The following is a 19,117-nucleotide window of genomic DNA, read 5'->3' as shown; positions in this document are numbered from 1 at the left end:
AGAGAAATCGAATAGTATTAACATCTCTAAATAACACCATGTTGTAACAATAAGTTCATTTTAAATGTATAAGATTACTGCAGTATGCCTATCTACAGTTTGTGAAATCGATTTTCCATATGGTTTCACCTTCTTTGTACCATACTTACAAGCACAGGAATCAAGAAGCTATACAAGAAACATCTTTCTTCTCTCCTGCAGTTAAATTTGGAACAGAATCTGATAAAATAGATTATTCTATGGGAACACTGAGAAAAAAAATAACAGATATCTGTGACGGGACATTTATCCTGTGCCCATCACTACCATTTCAATACTTGTAAAATCCTGGCAACAATGTAATACAAATAAGTGGATATTTTATATCAATGTTGTTTGTATAGCTCCTATCTTATACATTAATGGGGGTTCTTGATAACTTGGAGACACAATATTTATTCACCCCAAATCTATTGTAAACCAATGAAACTATAAAAACTTCTTTCGATAGTCACAATTATGAAAGAAAATATTTCCATTTACAATTCTGTGAAAATTTACACTGTTCTTTACAGAAGAGACATGCACAGTTGTCACAGCTGACCTTCTTACAAGGATAAGATAGGCTACGTGTGACTGTTCAGTTAAAACCAGGCTATTTAAGAACTTACCCATGTTGCCTTCTCTTCTAACATATACAGTAAGTAAAATAATAGGAGCAATATTCAATCTTGCTGTCAAAATACTATAACCAAGTTGCACAAAACTGCACTGCCTCTTGCAGTCTCACCCGTGACACCTAATCTCTTATGTCTGAATCGCACACAAGCCTTGCTTTCTTTGAGGCAAGAACTGGTAGTGACCCTTACAATTTATCTTGCCTAATTTGATCCCATTCATAACCTAGTTTCAGTTGCTTCTAAGCGTTTTAAAGTTTATCCGTTTGATGGAAAACCAAATGGATCAGCTCTCAGCTACCCCAGAGACGCTCTGTTTCCCACTGAAATCCTGCTGCATGGGAGACCACCTGAGGCACTTCTGCTAGACCCTCCTGTCTTAGCTGGGGAGAAAAAGTGAAAGGAGGAAGAAAAAAAGATCCCAGATCACTTACACAGAACATAAAATAAAAGATGGTCGTATGGACATACTTCCATAAGCTTAGAGCCACATAACAACTGTGCAGTAACAACAGCTTTAAAAAAAAAAAAAAAAAATCCGAGGAAAGTATTTCCAGCATCTCCAGTGTGGCAATATTTTGCCTTTCTCAATAAAAAATAATCATAATATTTAATTTCTTTTGTATTTTACTACCACCTCAATTTGTCCGTTTTTCTAAAAAATGACAAAGACTAAGGCTGAGTGGTCAGCCAGCCCTCTAGAAACCCTTGCTCAATCAAGGTGAACAGACTTTAATCCTATTATTTATCCACACGTATTTTTCTGCTCCTCTGTCTCTTATTCTGTCCAGCGCTTATGAGGCAAGTGAAAGCCCCAGTGTAACAGACGGGCACAGGCGCACCGGCTCGCGGGCAGACGAGCCCCAGGGAGAAGGAAAAGGCTTGCGGGATTCCCGTCCTGCAGAAGCCAGACACGCAGCAGGGCCCGGGATAAAAGGGGGGGTCGGAGCCCAACGCCGACCTGCGGTAATGCAGGCAGTCGGCAGACACGGCGTACTCGCTCGCAGGGGCTGGACGGGGCTGAAGTCTGAATTTTCCAAAGTAGCTGCAATGCCTTCAGAGGTAGGCGGGACAGAAGCATTTTTGCTGTCACATGTTTTCAGCGAGACTATTACATTCTGCTTTATCATCTTGTTGTCACCAAGTGTATCATGAACCAAATATTGACCTTTGCTAATTGTACTTTACATGCCAGTAAGGAGAAGCATCTGCCCAACCGTTTGTCAATACTTCAAAACTGGCAATGGCCAAAAAGCCACTGACAAAAGAGGGAGCCTCAAACTTGCCACCAAGCACTTTTCTCTTGGTAGCGTTACTTGAAAATTAACAGTATCTCACATCTCCTCTTTGAAGCCCTACTAAATTCTCAGGAATATTGCCATTTAGCAACATTTTCCCTAGCACCCTAGCAGATGCCGTATCAGCATAACAATGGCATAGATACGGCCCGGGTGATGTGCAGCATTCCCAGAAAGCCTTTTTCCATAATGAGAATATCCGTTCCTCTACATAAATAGCACTTCCAGGTAAGTGATTAGAAAACATCTCATAGCTACTCATTATTTGCATATGGATATATCAGCATGAGACCATTTTTTTTAAACAAGCTCTTTTTAAGAGAATAATGGGGGGGTGTATGTATATACACACCCATATATACACACCCTCACACACATTTTTATTTTTAAAGAAAAAAAATCCATCATTTGTTCTCTTATGGCCAGAGTTAAAAACACTAAATGCAGCTCGTGTTGATGCCCATATGTCTGAGCTTTAAGAAGCCTTTCTCTATAATTTTTTATTAAAATTATTGCTAATACTTTTCTTATTACAAGATTAAATATTTTCATACTGATATTTACATTGGATCACAAATAATTAATAAGTGTAAATTAGATTTTAAACTATTCCGGGGCAGATTGTCTTTTACCTTTTATTTGTATACTGCAAAACACACAGCTCTTAACATAAGCAGTGACCTAAAATAAAAAAAAAAAAAAAGAAGAACCAAAATGAGTATGAATAAATTCCATGATTTGACTCAAATCAGGACAAAAGCTGGAAAAAGCTGCAAGTCTGACAAAGGCAGCATGCATCATGAGAAAAAAAATACACTTTTTGTCAATAATACACATGATATTCAAATGATACATTCTTTACGCAGGTGCTTTAGGAAAGAGTTAGAATAAAAATAAATACTTGGCAAAAAACCAAGTCCCTTGTGTAAAGCTGATATGCTCCATTAATGTAAATTATATAATTTACATCAAGAGAGAAAACATTTCTACTTTATATTTGTAAAGATGCCTTTTTAAGGCACTGGACAGAGACTTTGGGGTTTAAAATTAGCTTTATATGAGTTTTACACTTTCAAAAATAAGTCAGAGGCAAAAAATACCTGGGAATAACTTCTTGTCCTTTGCCTATATATTCCATCAAAAAGAGACTTTGCAAAATGCAGAACAACAGTAAAATAAAGCAAAACTGGGCTTTAGGAAGCCATGCCAGTGACGTGCTGGGTAACAGATGAGACGTTTCTTCTACCAACCATTACCTGGCTGGGAGTCTTGCACACGCCTCCGCTCTTTTACCTCCCCTTCTCCCGACTTCCCAGCTCCGTCTCCACCACCAGAGGCTTCCCACTCTTTTTGTCCTGCCAGTCCCTCTTTCCCCCTAATCTGATTTTCTTTCTCTTCTGCCCTTGATGATTAGAAATCTCCCCACAACCCTCATCAGCCCTGGTCTTCCTCCACTCCCTGGGCTCGGTGGCTGGCTCCCAGTCGCGGTCTTCTGCCGGTCTTGCACTTTTCCTTACTGCAAGCCCCTTCTGCCTACCTGTACCACCCTAGCCAGCCTCTGAATCCCTCTCTCACACGGGAAGTCTCGCTTTGGAGGCCCTGCATCCGAGTCAGCCTGCAAACCACTTCACACTGTCGTGGCATTAACATGCAGATCACTGACAGCATGCAGGGCAACTAAAGAAAACAAAACTAAACGAAACAACATAACACTACAGGGGAGAAGACAGGAGGAGAGGTGGGTCAACAGAGCTTTTCAGTATGAGCAAAACACCACATGTTTCCCCTCATCCGTACTCCAAATGGCTGAATCATTTTGTTTTTCCAAACAATGCAGCCTGAGACACCAGGCATGGAAAATTTCATTTCGAATGATTCAAAGCTGGCAAAAACATGAGCAAGTGAAAGCAAATGTACTGCCAACAGTGAAAGGCACAACCTTACCTGCAGTGGAAGGGGAAGATCACTGGTCCTACTGGTGTCTATATCATATAAGCACATTAAGAACCTATGTTGATCAGGGACAGCAATGGTCCATAGTAAGCACATCCTATAGATAAAGCTTTCTCAGGTACAGCTCTGCCATTAAATGCTGGCACTAAATGTAACCTCAGGGTAGTTCTTCTGTATACTTGAACACTTACATTTTAAACACGCTGATTAATTATCATCTCTATTAGCTCTAAGCCTCAAGGTGCTTATAGCCCATACGAGAACGTATGAATTATTCATATAGAGCTTCTGTTCATTAAAAAAAGAGAGAGAGAAAAAAGAAAAAAATATGACAAACAAGGTGTCTTTTTCATCTGAATTTGCACAAGAGAATTTCAATAGCTTACAAACACTGCAAAACTCTAAGATTCCTGAACTACTGGATTAATATTTGCCAGATAGGGAAGAAATTATTTTAAATTAATCTAGTAGCACACAAGGTGTGGGGAAAACTAAGTAGTTATGGCTGTTGGTAGGACATCATGGATTTTCTGAAACAACATCTTGGGATGTTTTTAGTTCATCTCTTTGCTGATACTACAAGATCAAGAAACAAGCTTCCATCCATGTATTCAGTAATAAAATAAAAACTGTAACAGAAAAAAAAAATCTAAAAAACACTGGGAACTTCAAAGCTAAGCTATAGCTGGAATTGAAGCTACAGTTCCATAGGCCAGTTTATGAGAGCTGTAATTTAGCAACTGTATGTTGGTGACAAACAGTGTGTTTCTACAAGCTCTGCGATAGCACCAGGCTAGTCCTCCTGGCAGACATGGCAAGCACACAGGCAAGAAGTTCAGTGATGTGAATGAAAGCACTGACCTGCTCTGATTATAGCTACATCAAAAAAATGGTCAAGCACGATTTATATCACAAACAGTCCATTACTAGCTAGCACCTCCAGCTCTGTAATGCTGATTTTTTTCCATCTGTTAGCACAGAATAATTAGCATACAAGATACTTTGATTACCTGGCCACCTTGGGATGGATGAATGGAGTGATTAATAAACAGTATTGGCAATACAGTATAATGAAGTGGTACAGATTTTATCTTAACTCTAACTGGTAGTCAGCTTACTACAGAAAAGCACATACACAAAAAAACCCTCACATTTATATCAAGGACAGTGATGCAGCAAGAGCCCTAATCTACTTGGAACCAAATTGGGAAGGACAGAATGGGATGATCCACCCCATGTCCATACAAGTGCTAACGCACATTAGAAAAAAAACATACGGAGAGATTTCTGCTGAGCCGTATTCTGTTATTGCTGAGTACTTTCCATCAGGAAAATCCGTTATGGTCTCCAGTCCCAGACAGACTTTAGGCTAGGTGCAACATCATTTATATTAATACTGATTACGGACTTAATGGAGCCAAGTAATTGGTCAGGATGAAACATAGCCCTTCAAAGGTAGCTAACAAAAACCTATGCACTTCATCATGGCCTTGATACCCAAGCAAATGCCATTCTAATACTAATTCTGTTAGGCAATGAAAAGGTAAAAAGAAGGATAGCTAGATCCCCGGCAGAGATGTGTACACAGTACGGTGCAGGATACCTGAACTAAACGGCACAGATCAGCCCAGACTGGTTTTCCTTCTTTATGACCCTGCAAACCCATACTTAATGAGCATTATTCTTTAGGAGGGACCTGGTAAGAAGTACTTACTTTCTCTTTGGTAAAATTACACTACATTCACTGGACACTAACACTAGATGCAAAATGAAACTCTGGTCCCCATTTTCATTAAAATAAAGTTTTGGCAGACCTGGAAAGCCACACACAAATTTCTCCATGTTTGGATACTTCTAACTTTACAGAAAAGCCTAGTTTCTACACCATGAGTTTTGTAAGCAGCAATTTTAAAACAATGATTCGTTTAGGTTTCTGAAGAAAGAACATAATGGACATTATTCAAAGCAATCGATGGTGCAGCTACGGCAGTCCTCATTACGTACATATGAGATGCTTCGATGTTCCTTGCTACTGATTACCTGAGTAAATGTTTTTAATTTGCAAAATCCTATTAACTCAAGGGGATTTTGCATAATTTTATAACAGCTCTATTTGTGGTGTCTGATCGACTAGGTCAGCAAAATAAAGACAGATGGCAAAGAATTAATTCTAATGGTGCTTTATTGCAATGCTGCCATTACAGTTTTCTCTACCCCCTGCATTTGTAAAAACTAGAACTTTTCCCACATTCCCTATGCCTAAAAGTAAGACACCATACAGTAAAAAGATAGAAAGTTTTTTATTTGTTTTGTTTTGGGGATTTTTTTAGTATGTCAGTCTAGAAAACAAAGCCAGCCTAATTGTCAATACTAGGAGGAGAGGAGCCAAAGCTAGAACTCCAAACATTAGCAGTGTTAACATATAAAAAATGATAACAAACAGAAAGACTTTATTCCATAGTGGCAGGACATAGGCCACAGGCAAGTGCACTTCCATAGCTAAACCCTTCTCCCAAGGTTATTTTTTTCTGCCTCCTGTGCTTACTTCCTAACCTTATTTTATTTGGTTTGTCATCCTTCATTTCATGAAGCCTTAAAACCATCAGCAATAGCTGTTACAAAGATTTTCTTTCCTGCCTTCCCTGTATTTTCTAAGAGGAACAACAAGAATGCTGCCGCAGTCAGTACAAAGAGGAAGACAAATGGAAATCATTCAGCTTTACACACATCCTCCCCACATAAAATCCCAAAGCAAAAGGGAATCACCAAGAAATAAAGGAATAAAATAATCTAATTCTCAAAAGAAAGAGACTATACTGGAACCTATCTGTCCAATTAATCAGTGGTTTCTCTTTTTCATTTTTTAATCAATTTTCAAAAGCCATTTAATATTAGTTTGTCTCAATTATTATTATTTCATCCTCCATAATTCTAATGTACAGAGCTAAACATTATCTAGTACTTAGCAAATTTGTGCTTAGTATATTTAGATGGCAAACTATTAGCAGTGTGAAAATGATACCTAAATCACATTATTAATGCATTGTTTCCTTAATTGTGGGAAATAGTCCCAAGAGAAAACAATGAATTTTGGCTGCAATTTGCAGGCAGAACTCAAACTCTGAAGAGTCACAACTTATGCCCAGAAAACCTCCAAAATATGGAACTAATGCAACTGATGTAGAATTATTTGGTTAGCTTTTTAAGAGCCTGGAACTCAGAGATATTATCTACCCATAAACTTTGAGGGATCAACTCAGAGACCCACATGGACATGGCTCATATTCTAACTATTTCACTTGTCAAAGCATGACAGAAAGGATAGGCTTTTTTGAATTCCAGCATTATCCCAAATGGGGCAAGGATGTAATGGAAAAGATATAATAACATGTAAAAGTAAAACAGGATTTCTTTTTGTTGAAAGAGTACTCAGTTTTGGGAAATAGTCCCTGCATGTTTCTCAACTGCACAGTTCCTTTATATGGTACTATGCCATCATTCTCTCAAAAATACTATTTTCTGTAACCAGAGTAGAATTCTTTGTATTACTTTTTCTTAAAACATTAAAGCTTTCACCCCTATTTCTCACACATCAGCTTGCATTATGAATGTTCCACTGAAATCCAGATCAAGATTATATCAGAAATAAGAGCTTAAGGTTATCAGAGGCTACCCGACATCTCTTTCAACAATTTTCTTATATTTGAAAAGCTTAATTAAAAATCCAAAAGTACTTTAATATGAGAAAATGGTGAAAAACCATCTAGTAAGTTTTTACTAATCCAAAGAAAGATTTCTTATTCTTTTGGTGCTACAGATGATAGACTCAACTTTCACCACTAGCAGTACATTCAATCAGCCCCATCCCTGAGACATATCCCAGATCTTTGGCCTCACATCTCACCATGAAGTAAATGAAGGAAGAGCTTCTTTTTGGCTAAGTCAATAGGAACTAAGTAAAGCTTAGCTGGCGAGTCACCCTTTGCATATCTGTATTAGACCGGTGATAACCACAAAGCAAGGCATGTGCAAGCACAGGACACCAACTATTTCAAGTCTTATCATCAATAGCTCGCACAATTGTTACACTCAAAGACAGTGTCACCACCTCAGCTAAGGGGAGGATGCTTAAATTTCCTCTCATTCCCAAAGACATTCATTTTAGCACAGAATAAGGAAGGTTTTGCCAACAATACTTTATCCTTTCCACTTTAAAAAATAAGTCTGAAATGTTTTTTAAAGTGTTGGGTTCGTGGTAAAGAAATGGATCCAAGTCACAAAGTCTGCATTTAATCTAAAGGAATCTAAAATGGGACAACAGGTGGTTATTCCAGGCCATCCTCACTTGCACTATACAGAAGCTACATTTTTCACAATGACAGTTTATCTTACTCTACAGCTATTTTCAGCCTTGTGCAGTGTAACTTCTCCAAAAAAAGCAAGTCCAGATGTTAAGAAAAAGTAAGGGATTTTTCTTGTTATTATTGTTGGGGGGGAAGAAGGGGAGGGGGTTTTTTTTGGTCTTTGTTTGGTTTTTTTTTACCTGAAATGGAGACTGACTGTTGTAATTCTTAATCTCCTTGTTAGCTCCCCGGAACAGCAGCACTCTTGCACAGCTCTCCTGAAAATTGTAGAAGGGTAAACCTGTTAATTATTTCAAGAAACTGCTTTACGGAAATTCCATATTTAACAAATCAGATTTTGTGGAAAATGTGTTAGTTCAAAATGGAACTTGACACTCATGCAGTTTTTGCCTGTTTGCAGGGAAAAACAGTACTGTTTAAGGTACAGTAAACAGTACCCACGACAAATGAGCCTGTAAGTCTAGTGCTAAAAAGTAAACAAAATAGTTTTACCGCTTGTATGCACTTATTCTGTTTTTTTCCAACTATCTTCAATGCTAAAGATTTAATGTATGCAACACTGATTCTTTGGGTTTGGGGGTTTTTTTGTTTTATTTTGTTTTGTTTTTTTTAAGAAAATTTGCCTGAAAATATTTGGGCTGGCTATACATATTGTACTGACCAGTCTTGACTTCTCTTTCTTCCCTAAGAAATACTAAGAGTTGCAGCAAAAATCCAATATAGTTTTACTTCTTCTAACGATGAGAGAAAAGTATGAGTTCAAGTCCTCTGAACTGATAAAATCTGCAAATGAAATCCCTTAAGTTCAATTTCTTCTTGGACTGATACACTGTATTGCTTAAGTCACTAGCCTGTGCTGTTGTAAAATATAACTGACTATAATCTGCTAGAAATCCTCTGTAGTTCTGGCATATTTCTTAGAATACTGGCCTTTCTCATGATCCATATATAGCACTGTATTTCCTGTATGTCACCTTTAATGTTCACCTGAGGACCTTATGCAGATCAGCTCACGTTTCCAAGTGTTTTTATATTTCCTTGTTATAAACAGTTTTATTAATTTTGTTATGCTTTTCAGATTTCTAGTCACATTATGTTATGGAGTTCAGCAAAAGAGATATTTCAATGTGCTACCTTTCATTTCTAATAGTAAATGGACAGCCAGAGAAAATAATCATAAAATTTAACTATTTCAGTGACATAAATGAAGCTTATTTACTAGATTCTGAGTCATAAGTGAACATGCAGAGATTGTCATTAAAAATCATTTTTCTCATTGTGTTTTCCAATTTATCACGCCAGATTCCTGATCCCATTAAGTCTCCCTCATCACAGGGTTGTCATAAACACATCTGGGAAGGAGGCCATCCTACCCCTTCACCAAGATTCAATTCTCCAGAAAGATGTTCTTTTGTCCGCCCACTTCCTATTCTGCATAACAGACTGAAACAACAGAATGGGTCATATCTCCAGGTAGGACATTAGCAATCATCATACATACAGTAATTTTTAATGACATACAATTAACTAATATAGTCTCATCTCCTTGCACTGAAATCTGCACCTTAGGTGTGTTCTCGCTCTCTCTCTGAACAGGGAAAGATCTAAACCGACGTGTAAAAAGTCATAATGTTTTTCTAAATTTGTTGCGTTCTTTATTAGTAATCATTCAAAAAGGAGAAGCAAATATGCTGCAATCGAAATGAAGACCTCCAGGGGAAAGAATTACAGTTCTTCTTACTCCGAAAAGGGTTACTTTTCCAAGAATTTTTTGCTGACTGACTGTGGAGTGATTCTAGGTTTGTACACTATATTATATTCCATAAGAATCACATTCCACTAGATGCTGCTTAGTAAACATATCGGAAATGTTAATAAAGCCTGTTAGTATTAAAATGCACAATTTTGTTTTGATCTAGGACTTGAAGATATAAATGACACTAAGAAACATACTGTATTTTATTGCCTGATTATTCATTTGGTTATCAAGATAAATGATTCAGTATTGCTAAACCAAAAAAGTTACACATTTTAAAATTGTGCACTTGATTTACAAATGTAGCTTTAACAGTTGTATGCAGTACAACAAAAACCATGCAAAATCAGGGAGAATAAGTAAAAAGCCACCACCAAAAGTGATTTGAATGGCTTTTTTTTGTTGTTAATTTACTGGAAATAAGGATGCCCTTGACATTCAACACTTCAGAGCTCTTGCTGTTAAGGTGTTTCCAGTCAATGCCATAACGCCTGGTCAGACATCGCACAGCTCTGACAAGCTAGTAACTTCTGATGTTGAGAGCTCAGTATTGTTCATTCATTATATCATACATACACTGAATATGCAGTAGCTACGCGGCCTTCGTAGGATTAAAAACAATTTTACAAAGTAGCATGGGCTTGCCAGTAGATAAGATTCAATTTCTTGTCCACGAGTGCTAATTAACTGATTTATTAGCACAACAGTACTCATACAGAATCCAATCCGTTATCTGAAAGAAGGCATGCTTCATCCCAGCATCTTTATTCACAAAATATAGAGCCATAAAACCTGTCTAGATTTCACTGAGTGACTGGAGGGCCACAAAGAAACTGAAAAAACAAGACTTTATTCAGATCAGCATGTAGCCAACATTCACGAAGACAGAATTACTGACTTAAAAAGTATTCCAAGAAAATTCCCCAGGGAAGAAGGGAGGGCAAAATCAAATGGGTAATGACTCCATCTACAGGAATCAAGAGGTAAAAAGGACACCACTGTCCTTCCCATTCACTCCACCCAGAAAGGTCAACACAGTTCCTTCCATGTTAGCTAATAACATCCTTCAAGAAAAAGAACGCTGAAAAAGTCAGAGATCATAGTTCACAGCATCCCAAGAAAAAACAGTAACTATATATTTTTACATTTCCCTGATTAAAGGAAACAGAATCATGATATTGTGGTCAACAAGATGTTAAAACTTCCAGTCACAAAGTCAAACCTAGCAACTATAAAAATATTTGAAAAATTGTAGATGGAAATTTCAATGCAAAACTCTTGGTTTGCACAGAATAATTTTTTCCACTGAAGTCAGGAGGAAAACACATCTCTACCTGAAAAATATGGTATTGCACACGATTATTCCAATTTCTGCATCATACTGCGCAACCCTGGCTAAAAGCATATGACCTTATAAACATCTATAACCATGAAAATACTGCAATAAAATGGTAAAAAGTAGAGCTGAGCTCAAGCTTTTCAATTCATATGTGGATTATAGTCCAGACTTGAAAATTCTTGCTAAGCAGAAGTTAATGAAATTTAAGTGAACATTTTAAAGTATTTTTTCAACAGAAATTATCATGGATGCATTATAGTTACCTGTGTTAAGTTCCAGATGTGAGGCCTACATGCAAAATTTTTGTTAACATGAAGGTGAGTTTCATTTCTCTGCAAAGCCCTCTAGGAATTTAGACAACTGCCAACTTACAAAAGCTTCGTATACCTACCGTCGCAGAAGTGAACCGAGTTAAGCCCAGAGATCCTGGCAAATCTTAATTTAATGTAGATACGTAACAGCCACAGGCCTGCTGAAGTCAGCTGGGACACAGCGAGCAGCCCACAGTGAAACTGCTCCCACTGATATGCTGAGCCCTTCAAGCAAGAGTCAGCATTGAGGGGAAAGACTTCCAGGACTGGATTCTTATGAATTGGTATCAATTACAACACACAGATCAAGTCAACAGTCTTGAAAAACATCAAGTTATTCCCAAAATTGTCTTTTCAAAGAAGTCGAGGGTATTTTAGCCATATTAAAGGAATCTGCTTTGACAAGGCTTTTTCAGCTGAGATGGTAATTAAGAAGCAGATGCTTTAACAGATGTTTCACTAGTTACAATCATATCTCATGACTTGTGCTTTCCTAATTCAATGTAACATCGTACGTCCTGTGTTTTAACACAGTTGTAAAACTCATTCCCTCCCTGTCCCATCCGTGCAGAGTATAGAATGCTATCAAATCAAAACAGTTCTATTATTTGTAAATGACTACATAAGCTGTACACAGCAGAGAATCAGACATCTGTGTAATATTCAGATATATTTTCACATTATTTTCCACATACTTCTTATTTAATTTGAATTTAAGTTTTGGCAAAATAGCAGGAAATTCTGAGTAGGAAGCAAGTATTTAGATATGATAATAAAAAATGTAATCCAGTAATGCATGGTGTTATTTTCAAATGAAAAGTATAATCTTGCTATTTACAATAAGCACCTTTATTTGTAATCAGTCACTAAAACACTAATAACAAAATATTTTTTTAATTAGGTCCCTTCTAGTTTTTAAAAATCACTGTTTAAAAGCTGTATTAATAACGAAACAAATTCTTCTTTAGTGTAACTTACCTCTGTAGATTCATACTAACAGGAAACCTACCCCAAAATATATTTATTGAAAGTGAGGAAACCACAGCTCAGGAAAATCTAACATCTAGCCAGGAAATTTCTTCCACAGAACAAAGACAGACATTGTTTGCATGGACTGATATTAAAGATTTCAAGTCAATTTGTACCTCAATTATACCTTTTTTCTTGGCTACATGTCATTCTCTTTCAGCACCTGCTTCCAGTCTCCGCTGGACTGGACTTCCCGGTCCCACCGAGGCAAAACACCCCTCCCACTTAACGGCACAGAAAGGACGCAGAGCCTCTGACCCTGACATCCTTCACAGGGAGGCCTAGCCCATAGCTGCCACTGGGAACCTTTATGTCACATGTTATGATCCTCCTGCACTGGACTTGCAGTTAAATCAGTGCGATACAGGCACAGAAGAGCATCAGCTCACCTGGTTGTAAAGGGCGCAGATATGCAGCGCTGTATTTCCCGACGCGTTCTGCGCACCCATGTCGGCTCCGTAGAAGAGCAGGTGCTCTAGATGTTGGACATGCCCATACCGACAAGCCTGTAAGGAGATGCATTCATACTTTTGGTTATTATACAACCTAGCTGTAGCATGTAAGCATTCCAGGTAAGCATTTTTTAGCAGAGAAGATTTTATTTTACTTAGGGCCTACTTTTTAGAACCACCCCTAGATTAGATACGAGGCCTAAGCCCAGATCTGTATATTCACCTGTAAACCTAATGTTCTTCAGGTGCAGCGAGTCTTGTACATAAGTACAGCATATCCTTAAGTATTTGAGGAAGCGCAATGTAAAATTTCAAGAAAATACAAAGTTTGCTACTCTTCATCCATTAAGACATGTAACTGTTTAATGTGACAAGTAAATTGACAGAACACTAATTTTTTTGTCCTGCAAATTTGTGGAAAGCTATCCACTAGATGGCACTAAAGATGATCAGATTTCTGAAGCCTGCTTTTAAGGTGTGAAAACAGTTTGGGGAAATCTGGCCAAAATAGCTCAAATAATTATCTTCTAGATTCCGTGATGTCAGTAGAAGTACGGTATACACAGGCCAGTGATCCAAAAGAAGGAAAAAAAAAAAATCATCAAATGATACTGTCAGTCACCCAGATAAAATGTTAGACCTTGAATAGTTGGAAATAAACCTTTATGGAATGAGAGTGTGCTGAAATTTGAAACTTTCCTGATTAACAAATACATTTAAAGAAAGTCACAGTATTTCCATTCAGCCTTATCTACTTGCGTCATTTCTTCCTTTTAGCACACCAAATGAGTATCTCCCAAACTATAATGTTTTTATCTTCATACCATCTGAGATGAGTATCATTTCTATTTAATAATATGGAATTTAAGCTGAGAGATGCAGACATGCAAAATTTTTCACTCTGTTTTAGGTACTTACTTTCTACTGACTTCAGTGGGAGTTAGATCACCTACACATCCTTGCGATTTGGATCAAAAGAATCTAAGAACTTAAGTGCACCGCCCAATGTACAAATTAAATTTGAGACACATCTGGGAATGAACTGCATTTTCCAAATCTCAGACTAGTATCCTAATCACTACATCTTTTCTTCCTCTAATTTTAGACTTCAACACACAGAAAAATAATATTTATTAAATAGCTTGTTCATTTATGAATTATTTGCCAAAAATTGGAAACATTACATTAGCTGAGAATAGAACAGGAACATTTTAATATTAGGCACCAGAAAGACATCATCCAACAGTGAGCAAAAGGACTAAACAGGACCAAACTGTACCTGTGCTCCTGGCTGCAGAGGAGATTATAGCAGCTGCACAGCTAGCAGCTGAGTTACCAGTTCTGCCTAGTTTCTGAAAGTCAATCAACAGCTAGATATGAATGTGCAGGTGTAATTACTAATATATCTCCTAAAATGCAACAACTCAATGCCAGCTTTCTATTCTTACTACAATAAGCTTGAACCAAAACCAGGACCCTCTCCGCTGATTTTCTTCCTTTGCCAGAGCTTACTCAGCTTTCTGAGAGACATTGGAGACAACCACCAAGTAGGGGGGATAAGGCGGGGGATATCTCCTCCCTAAGTACAGTAGCCTGCCCATTAGACGAGCTGTCTAATCCATTCGCTAGGGCTCCCCTCGATAGTCCATGGGGAGAGGCAGGTATCTCCTGGGGATATTCATTTTATTCCTGTTCTATCACAGCATGAACCGCCACCAGAATGCCTTTCCTTTTCCCATTTACTGTAAGGGTAACCCATAGCCTTAACTTCTACGGGTAAAGACTGTGCTAGCCAAATGAAAAATAAACTTACGACTGAGTGCTTCCTTGCCATGCAAGATAACTTTACCTTCTTCACACAGACAACAACAGATGGGACTGTAGCACATCACCATCTTTCACACTTCGCTGAGGAATGCTTACACCGTTGATTACTGAGAACAGACTGCCCATAATCCAGATGTAAACTTCAGTGATTTATTTAGGATTACAACCAATAAAATGGTTTTCGGAAAGCTCAGTTTCATTATGGGAAGTAATTAGCATAAGCACATTTGGTTCAGTTTTCAAAAGAGGGAATTTTTCTCTGTATTTTCAGGGACTCCACATAATTCTCTGATCAATACTACAGTCATTTCTATTTCTAATGGGATCAAAAGAAACAATGGTAGTAAATTAATTCTTTTCATTTCCTACTAGAGTTGGATCCAAACAACCCAGCCCTGAACACCCTTACACACTTAAAAAGCTCAAATCCACACCCAAATCTCAGTATTAAAGCCATTCACCTCTTTTTCAAAGAAAAGAAAACAGGTTATATATTAACATGACAAGGACATCCAAAGAAAGTGAACCTAGTTATTTGTCAGGTAACCTGAGCAGCCCTGTAAGGATGATTACTCTTACCAGTATTTATCTGATCACACTGTATCAGTTCATTTTTATGAAAACTCAGTAATACATCTATACAGAGGAAAGGCAGAAAATAGCTGTAATGATATTAGGACTGCTAGAATTTTCAGACTTTAAACTTATAAATTACTGAGTTTATCACCATGCACAGACACACTAATAAAGTGTACTTTTATACAAGCATTACAAAATATTCATACCTTTCTGGAAAACACCATATAAAACACTTCAGAGAAAAGTTTTGCTTAAAAAACTTCTTACCAAATATTATAGGTCTTTTGCAGAGATATGATTAAGGCCTTTGGCAAGGAAGGAAGTTTATCTTCCTCACAGTTACGGAGAAGCTGACTGAGATGCCAGTGCCTGATGAGTTCTGGCACCACAGCTGACTCAGGATATCCTGATAACCACAAAAAAAGTAATCTTCTGGGGTTTAGGTCACTTTTCCTTGTAGAGCACGTTACCATGCTTATCCACCCCCTGAATTTGTAAGAGAGGGGAGGAAGACCCATGTATGAAGAGCAAAATAAAAGCCATTAGAATTTGATTTTGCACTGACATAGGCAATGCAAACTGAACTCAAATTGTGAATTTGTGCAAGTTCAACATCCCTCAGTACAACATGCTGAAGGATCCAAGCAGTAGGATCCTGAATCCAAATCTTCCCTGTAAAGTTCACCAAAGACCAAGTACATTTGACAAAGACACGAGAAGCATTACCAGGGAAACTAAAACTGGCATCTAACAAAAAGACCAAGTTACACTTTTCCACTGGTGTGCCACTAAGAGAACGCTAAACTTCAAACTTCCAAGGGTCCATTGCGTAAATATGCTTAACTGTCAGCTAGAGCTGCAAATTCTGCAGCAAAATCCATAGTAACCATAGGATTTCAGTATTACAAAACGCCACAGGAACAGCTTTGACTTTTAATTCACCACAGCAGGACACAAAGTAATAAGCAAGCAGAAAAAAGAAGTAATTCCATATGTGTATGTGCATGGACTAAACATATCCAAGGCATGGCCTTTAAAATAGTGTTTAACAATAGAACATATGAAGTACATCTTCTGTACCTATAACATATAGGAAAAGTACGTTTTCTGATATGGCTTCAATTGACAAAAAGTCATCTTTCCCACCTGATGAATTTCTTGCCATCCATTTTCATCTTTGCAGCTGACTGTAGCATGTTCATGAAGTAACAATTCACAGCAATAAGGATCCCCTCCCACGACAGCAGTGTGGTAAAGTGGTGTCAGGCCACAGCTGTCTTTATAGTTAGGAGATGCTCCAAGCTCTAAAAGGGTCTGAAAGCAATTACAGATTGTGAAAAAATATATTTTGGAGGGATTTCTAGCTGAAAAGGAACTTCTCTAACTGAAGAAGTACTTACTAGGTTGATATTTCCCATTATTATATTTATTGCTTGCTTGCAAGCTGATAGAATGGGCTGTGGCAGAGATCAAGTTAAGCAAGGAATGACCTCAGAAAAATTAGGATTGAAAGGAGTCTACAGGGCTAGCAAGGAAAGGATGAATGACGATGCCCGATTTCCACCCTCCCAATAAACTCAGGACTGGCATTCTGAAAGTGTCGCATCACCTTCAAAACACGCTTGCCTTTTCAGTTATGGGATGCTTTATCAAAGATGTCATGCAATTTGAATATCTGTCAGAAGTAAATAAGCAAATGCCATAAACACCAGATTTAATCTCTAATATCAAGGTGATTTAAAAGCACCAGTTAGAATACAAAGAACAGAGAAAATAAGGTGTTAAGATACAATGTGTAATCCATGCTATTGGCATTTGCTTTCAAAGACAGATAAGCAACAATAATGCTATTCCTATTTCCTCAGAAAGATCTTCCCCAATCTATCAACGAATAAGGTGAAATTTCACCACTTTTTCTTCCAACTGAAAAAGTCAGCTTCAGAAAAAAAAAGGCCTCTTGTCAAAAGCAAATCCTAAGAGTCAAAAGCCACAAGAAAGCACTAGAACAGACACATATTAGAGGATCCATTGGGGACACTACAACAATTACATGAAAGCATTCTTCTCTACATATTTTTCTGTATAAAATAATGTATAATCTGCTACTGAAAGCATTTACCTTGAGGGTTACTTGGTTCTTGGCTCTAGCTGCTTTGTGCAGAGCTGTCATTCCATCTTTGGCTCTGAAGTCTAAATGTGCTCCTCCATTTTTCAGAGCTTTTATCACTTCTACAGTATTGTCAAGCTGAACTGCCAAAGTTAGCGGAGTTTCTAAAGAAGAGAAAAGCATGCACAAGGAAAAGATGAGTAAACTCATAAAATAAAGAACATTTGCTTTACGAGCTTTAAAAAATGTTATGTTAAAAATGCTGCTTGAAGAAAATCATAAATTATAAATTTATCCCCTTGAACAGCAAAACCATGCAGATTCCATTACCGTGAGATTATAAAGGCAGCAGAAAGAATAGGTAAGATTTAACCTGTTATATCATTTTATGTTGAAGAAAACCAAAGGTACTACTATGCTGCAAATTTTATTGTTCTGACCTCCACTTTCTAGGTCATGATAGTTGGGGTCCAGTCCTCGGTCTAACATCTTTGTGATTTTTTCCACTGAAAGATGGTGGACATGATCCATAAATTTTCTCAAATTAGCCTGAAACAAGGAGTGACAAATGAATTATCCTCTGATTGCAAAAAGACATTTTTGACTAAAAATGAAATCTTCTGTCAGTATGTATCTGTTGCCATCATTGAACAGTGCAAATTTACATTCCTGGAGAGTCTCTTTATGGAGAGCACAAACCCTAGAGTTTGTAATATTCAAAAATCAAATACAGTAAGAAGAATCTGTCACATCCAGCTTTAAGGAAAAATGACTAAAAGATTCATTCAGTATGAAATCAGGATGGTGTAAGGTAATCATTACTATTCTAACCTGCAAATGAGTCTAATGACAGAGATGAGCAATTTTGCAGCATGCTGAAAACATGTTATATTTATGTAATAAAGCTCATTTAAAATTGCTTGTATAGATATGGAAGAGTCAAATCAGGATATTTTTCTAGGACAGAAGTTTCCACATCATAATTCACGTATCCCTGTTGGTCCTGGGAGCACACACTGTTTGTCCTTCAGCAATTGGCCCGCGTGGTAATGAACTCCTCCTTACTGCCAGTTCCTCAGACATGTCACTTTAACTAGGCAATTGCTAACTTCCCCAGTAAATTGGGCATACCTTTGTATGAAGCTTAGCCAGCTGCTTTTCATCAAGGTTGAACTGTTTGTACACTCTCTTCTTGTACCGAAACTGACAGAGAAACAAAAAGAAAAAATTAAAATGTCATATTTTATTTAAAAAAATAATATTAACAAAAGTCTCAAACCTTACCAGAATGCATCACCCGTTAATGATGATGTAGATTTTGGCAACATTCAAAAAAAGCTTAGTACTTCATTTGGAATGTGTACTGATATTCAGCATTATGCTTAACACAGTGTCATTAGTTTTACAGCTTATGTAAGCAAAATCCATATCTTGTATAAATATACT

General features: G+C 37.4%; 1 protein-coding gene across 1 annotated transcript in view; it reads right to left on the bottom strand.

The window, feature by feature from the left end:
- Nucleotides 1-19,117, bottom strand: part of SHANK2 (SH3 and multiple ankyrin repeat domains 2) — a 316,407-nt gene that overhangs the window by 283,393 nt on the left and 13,897 nt on the right. Inside the window, exons 3-8 of the mRNA XM_026089348.1 lie at nt 18,803-18,874; nt 18,112-18,220; nt 17,684-17,835; nt 16,711-16,878; nt 13,096-13,212; nt 8,451-8,528 (exon numbers count right to left, since the gene is read on the bottom strand). Coding sequence (XP_025945133.1) covers nt 8,451-8,528; nt 13,096-13,212; nt 16,711-16,878; nt 17,684-17,835; nt 18,112-18,220; nt 18,803-18,874 — 696 coding nt within the window. The remainder of the gene's footprint in view (nt 1-8,450; nt 8,529-13,095; nt 13,213-16,710; nt 16,879-17,683; nt 17,836-18,111; nt 18,221-18,802; nt 18,875-19,117) is intronic.

The sequence above is a fragment of the Apteryx rowi genome, unplaced genomic scaffold, assembly GCF_003343035.1.
Source record: "Apteryx rowi isolate R43461 unplaced genomic scaffold, aptRow1 scaffold_81, whole genome shotgun sequence".
In the NCBI taxonomy this organism is placed as follows: Eukaryota; Metazoa; Chordata; class Aves; order Apterygiformes; family Apterygidae; genus Apteryx; species Apteryx rowi.
Note: the sequence above shows the minus strand (reverse complement) of the source record. Positions and strands in the feature narration are given on the sequence as shown.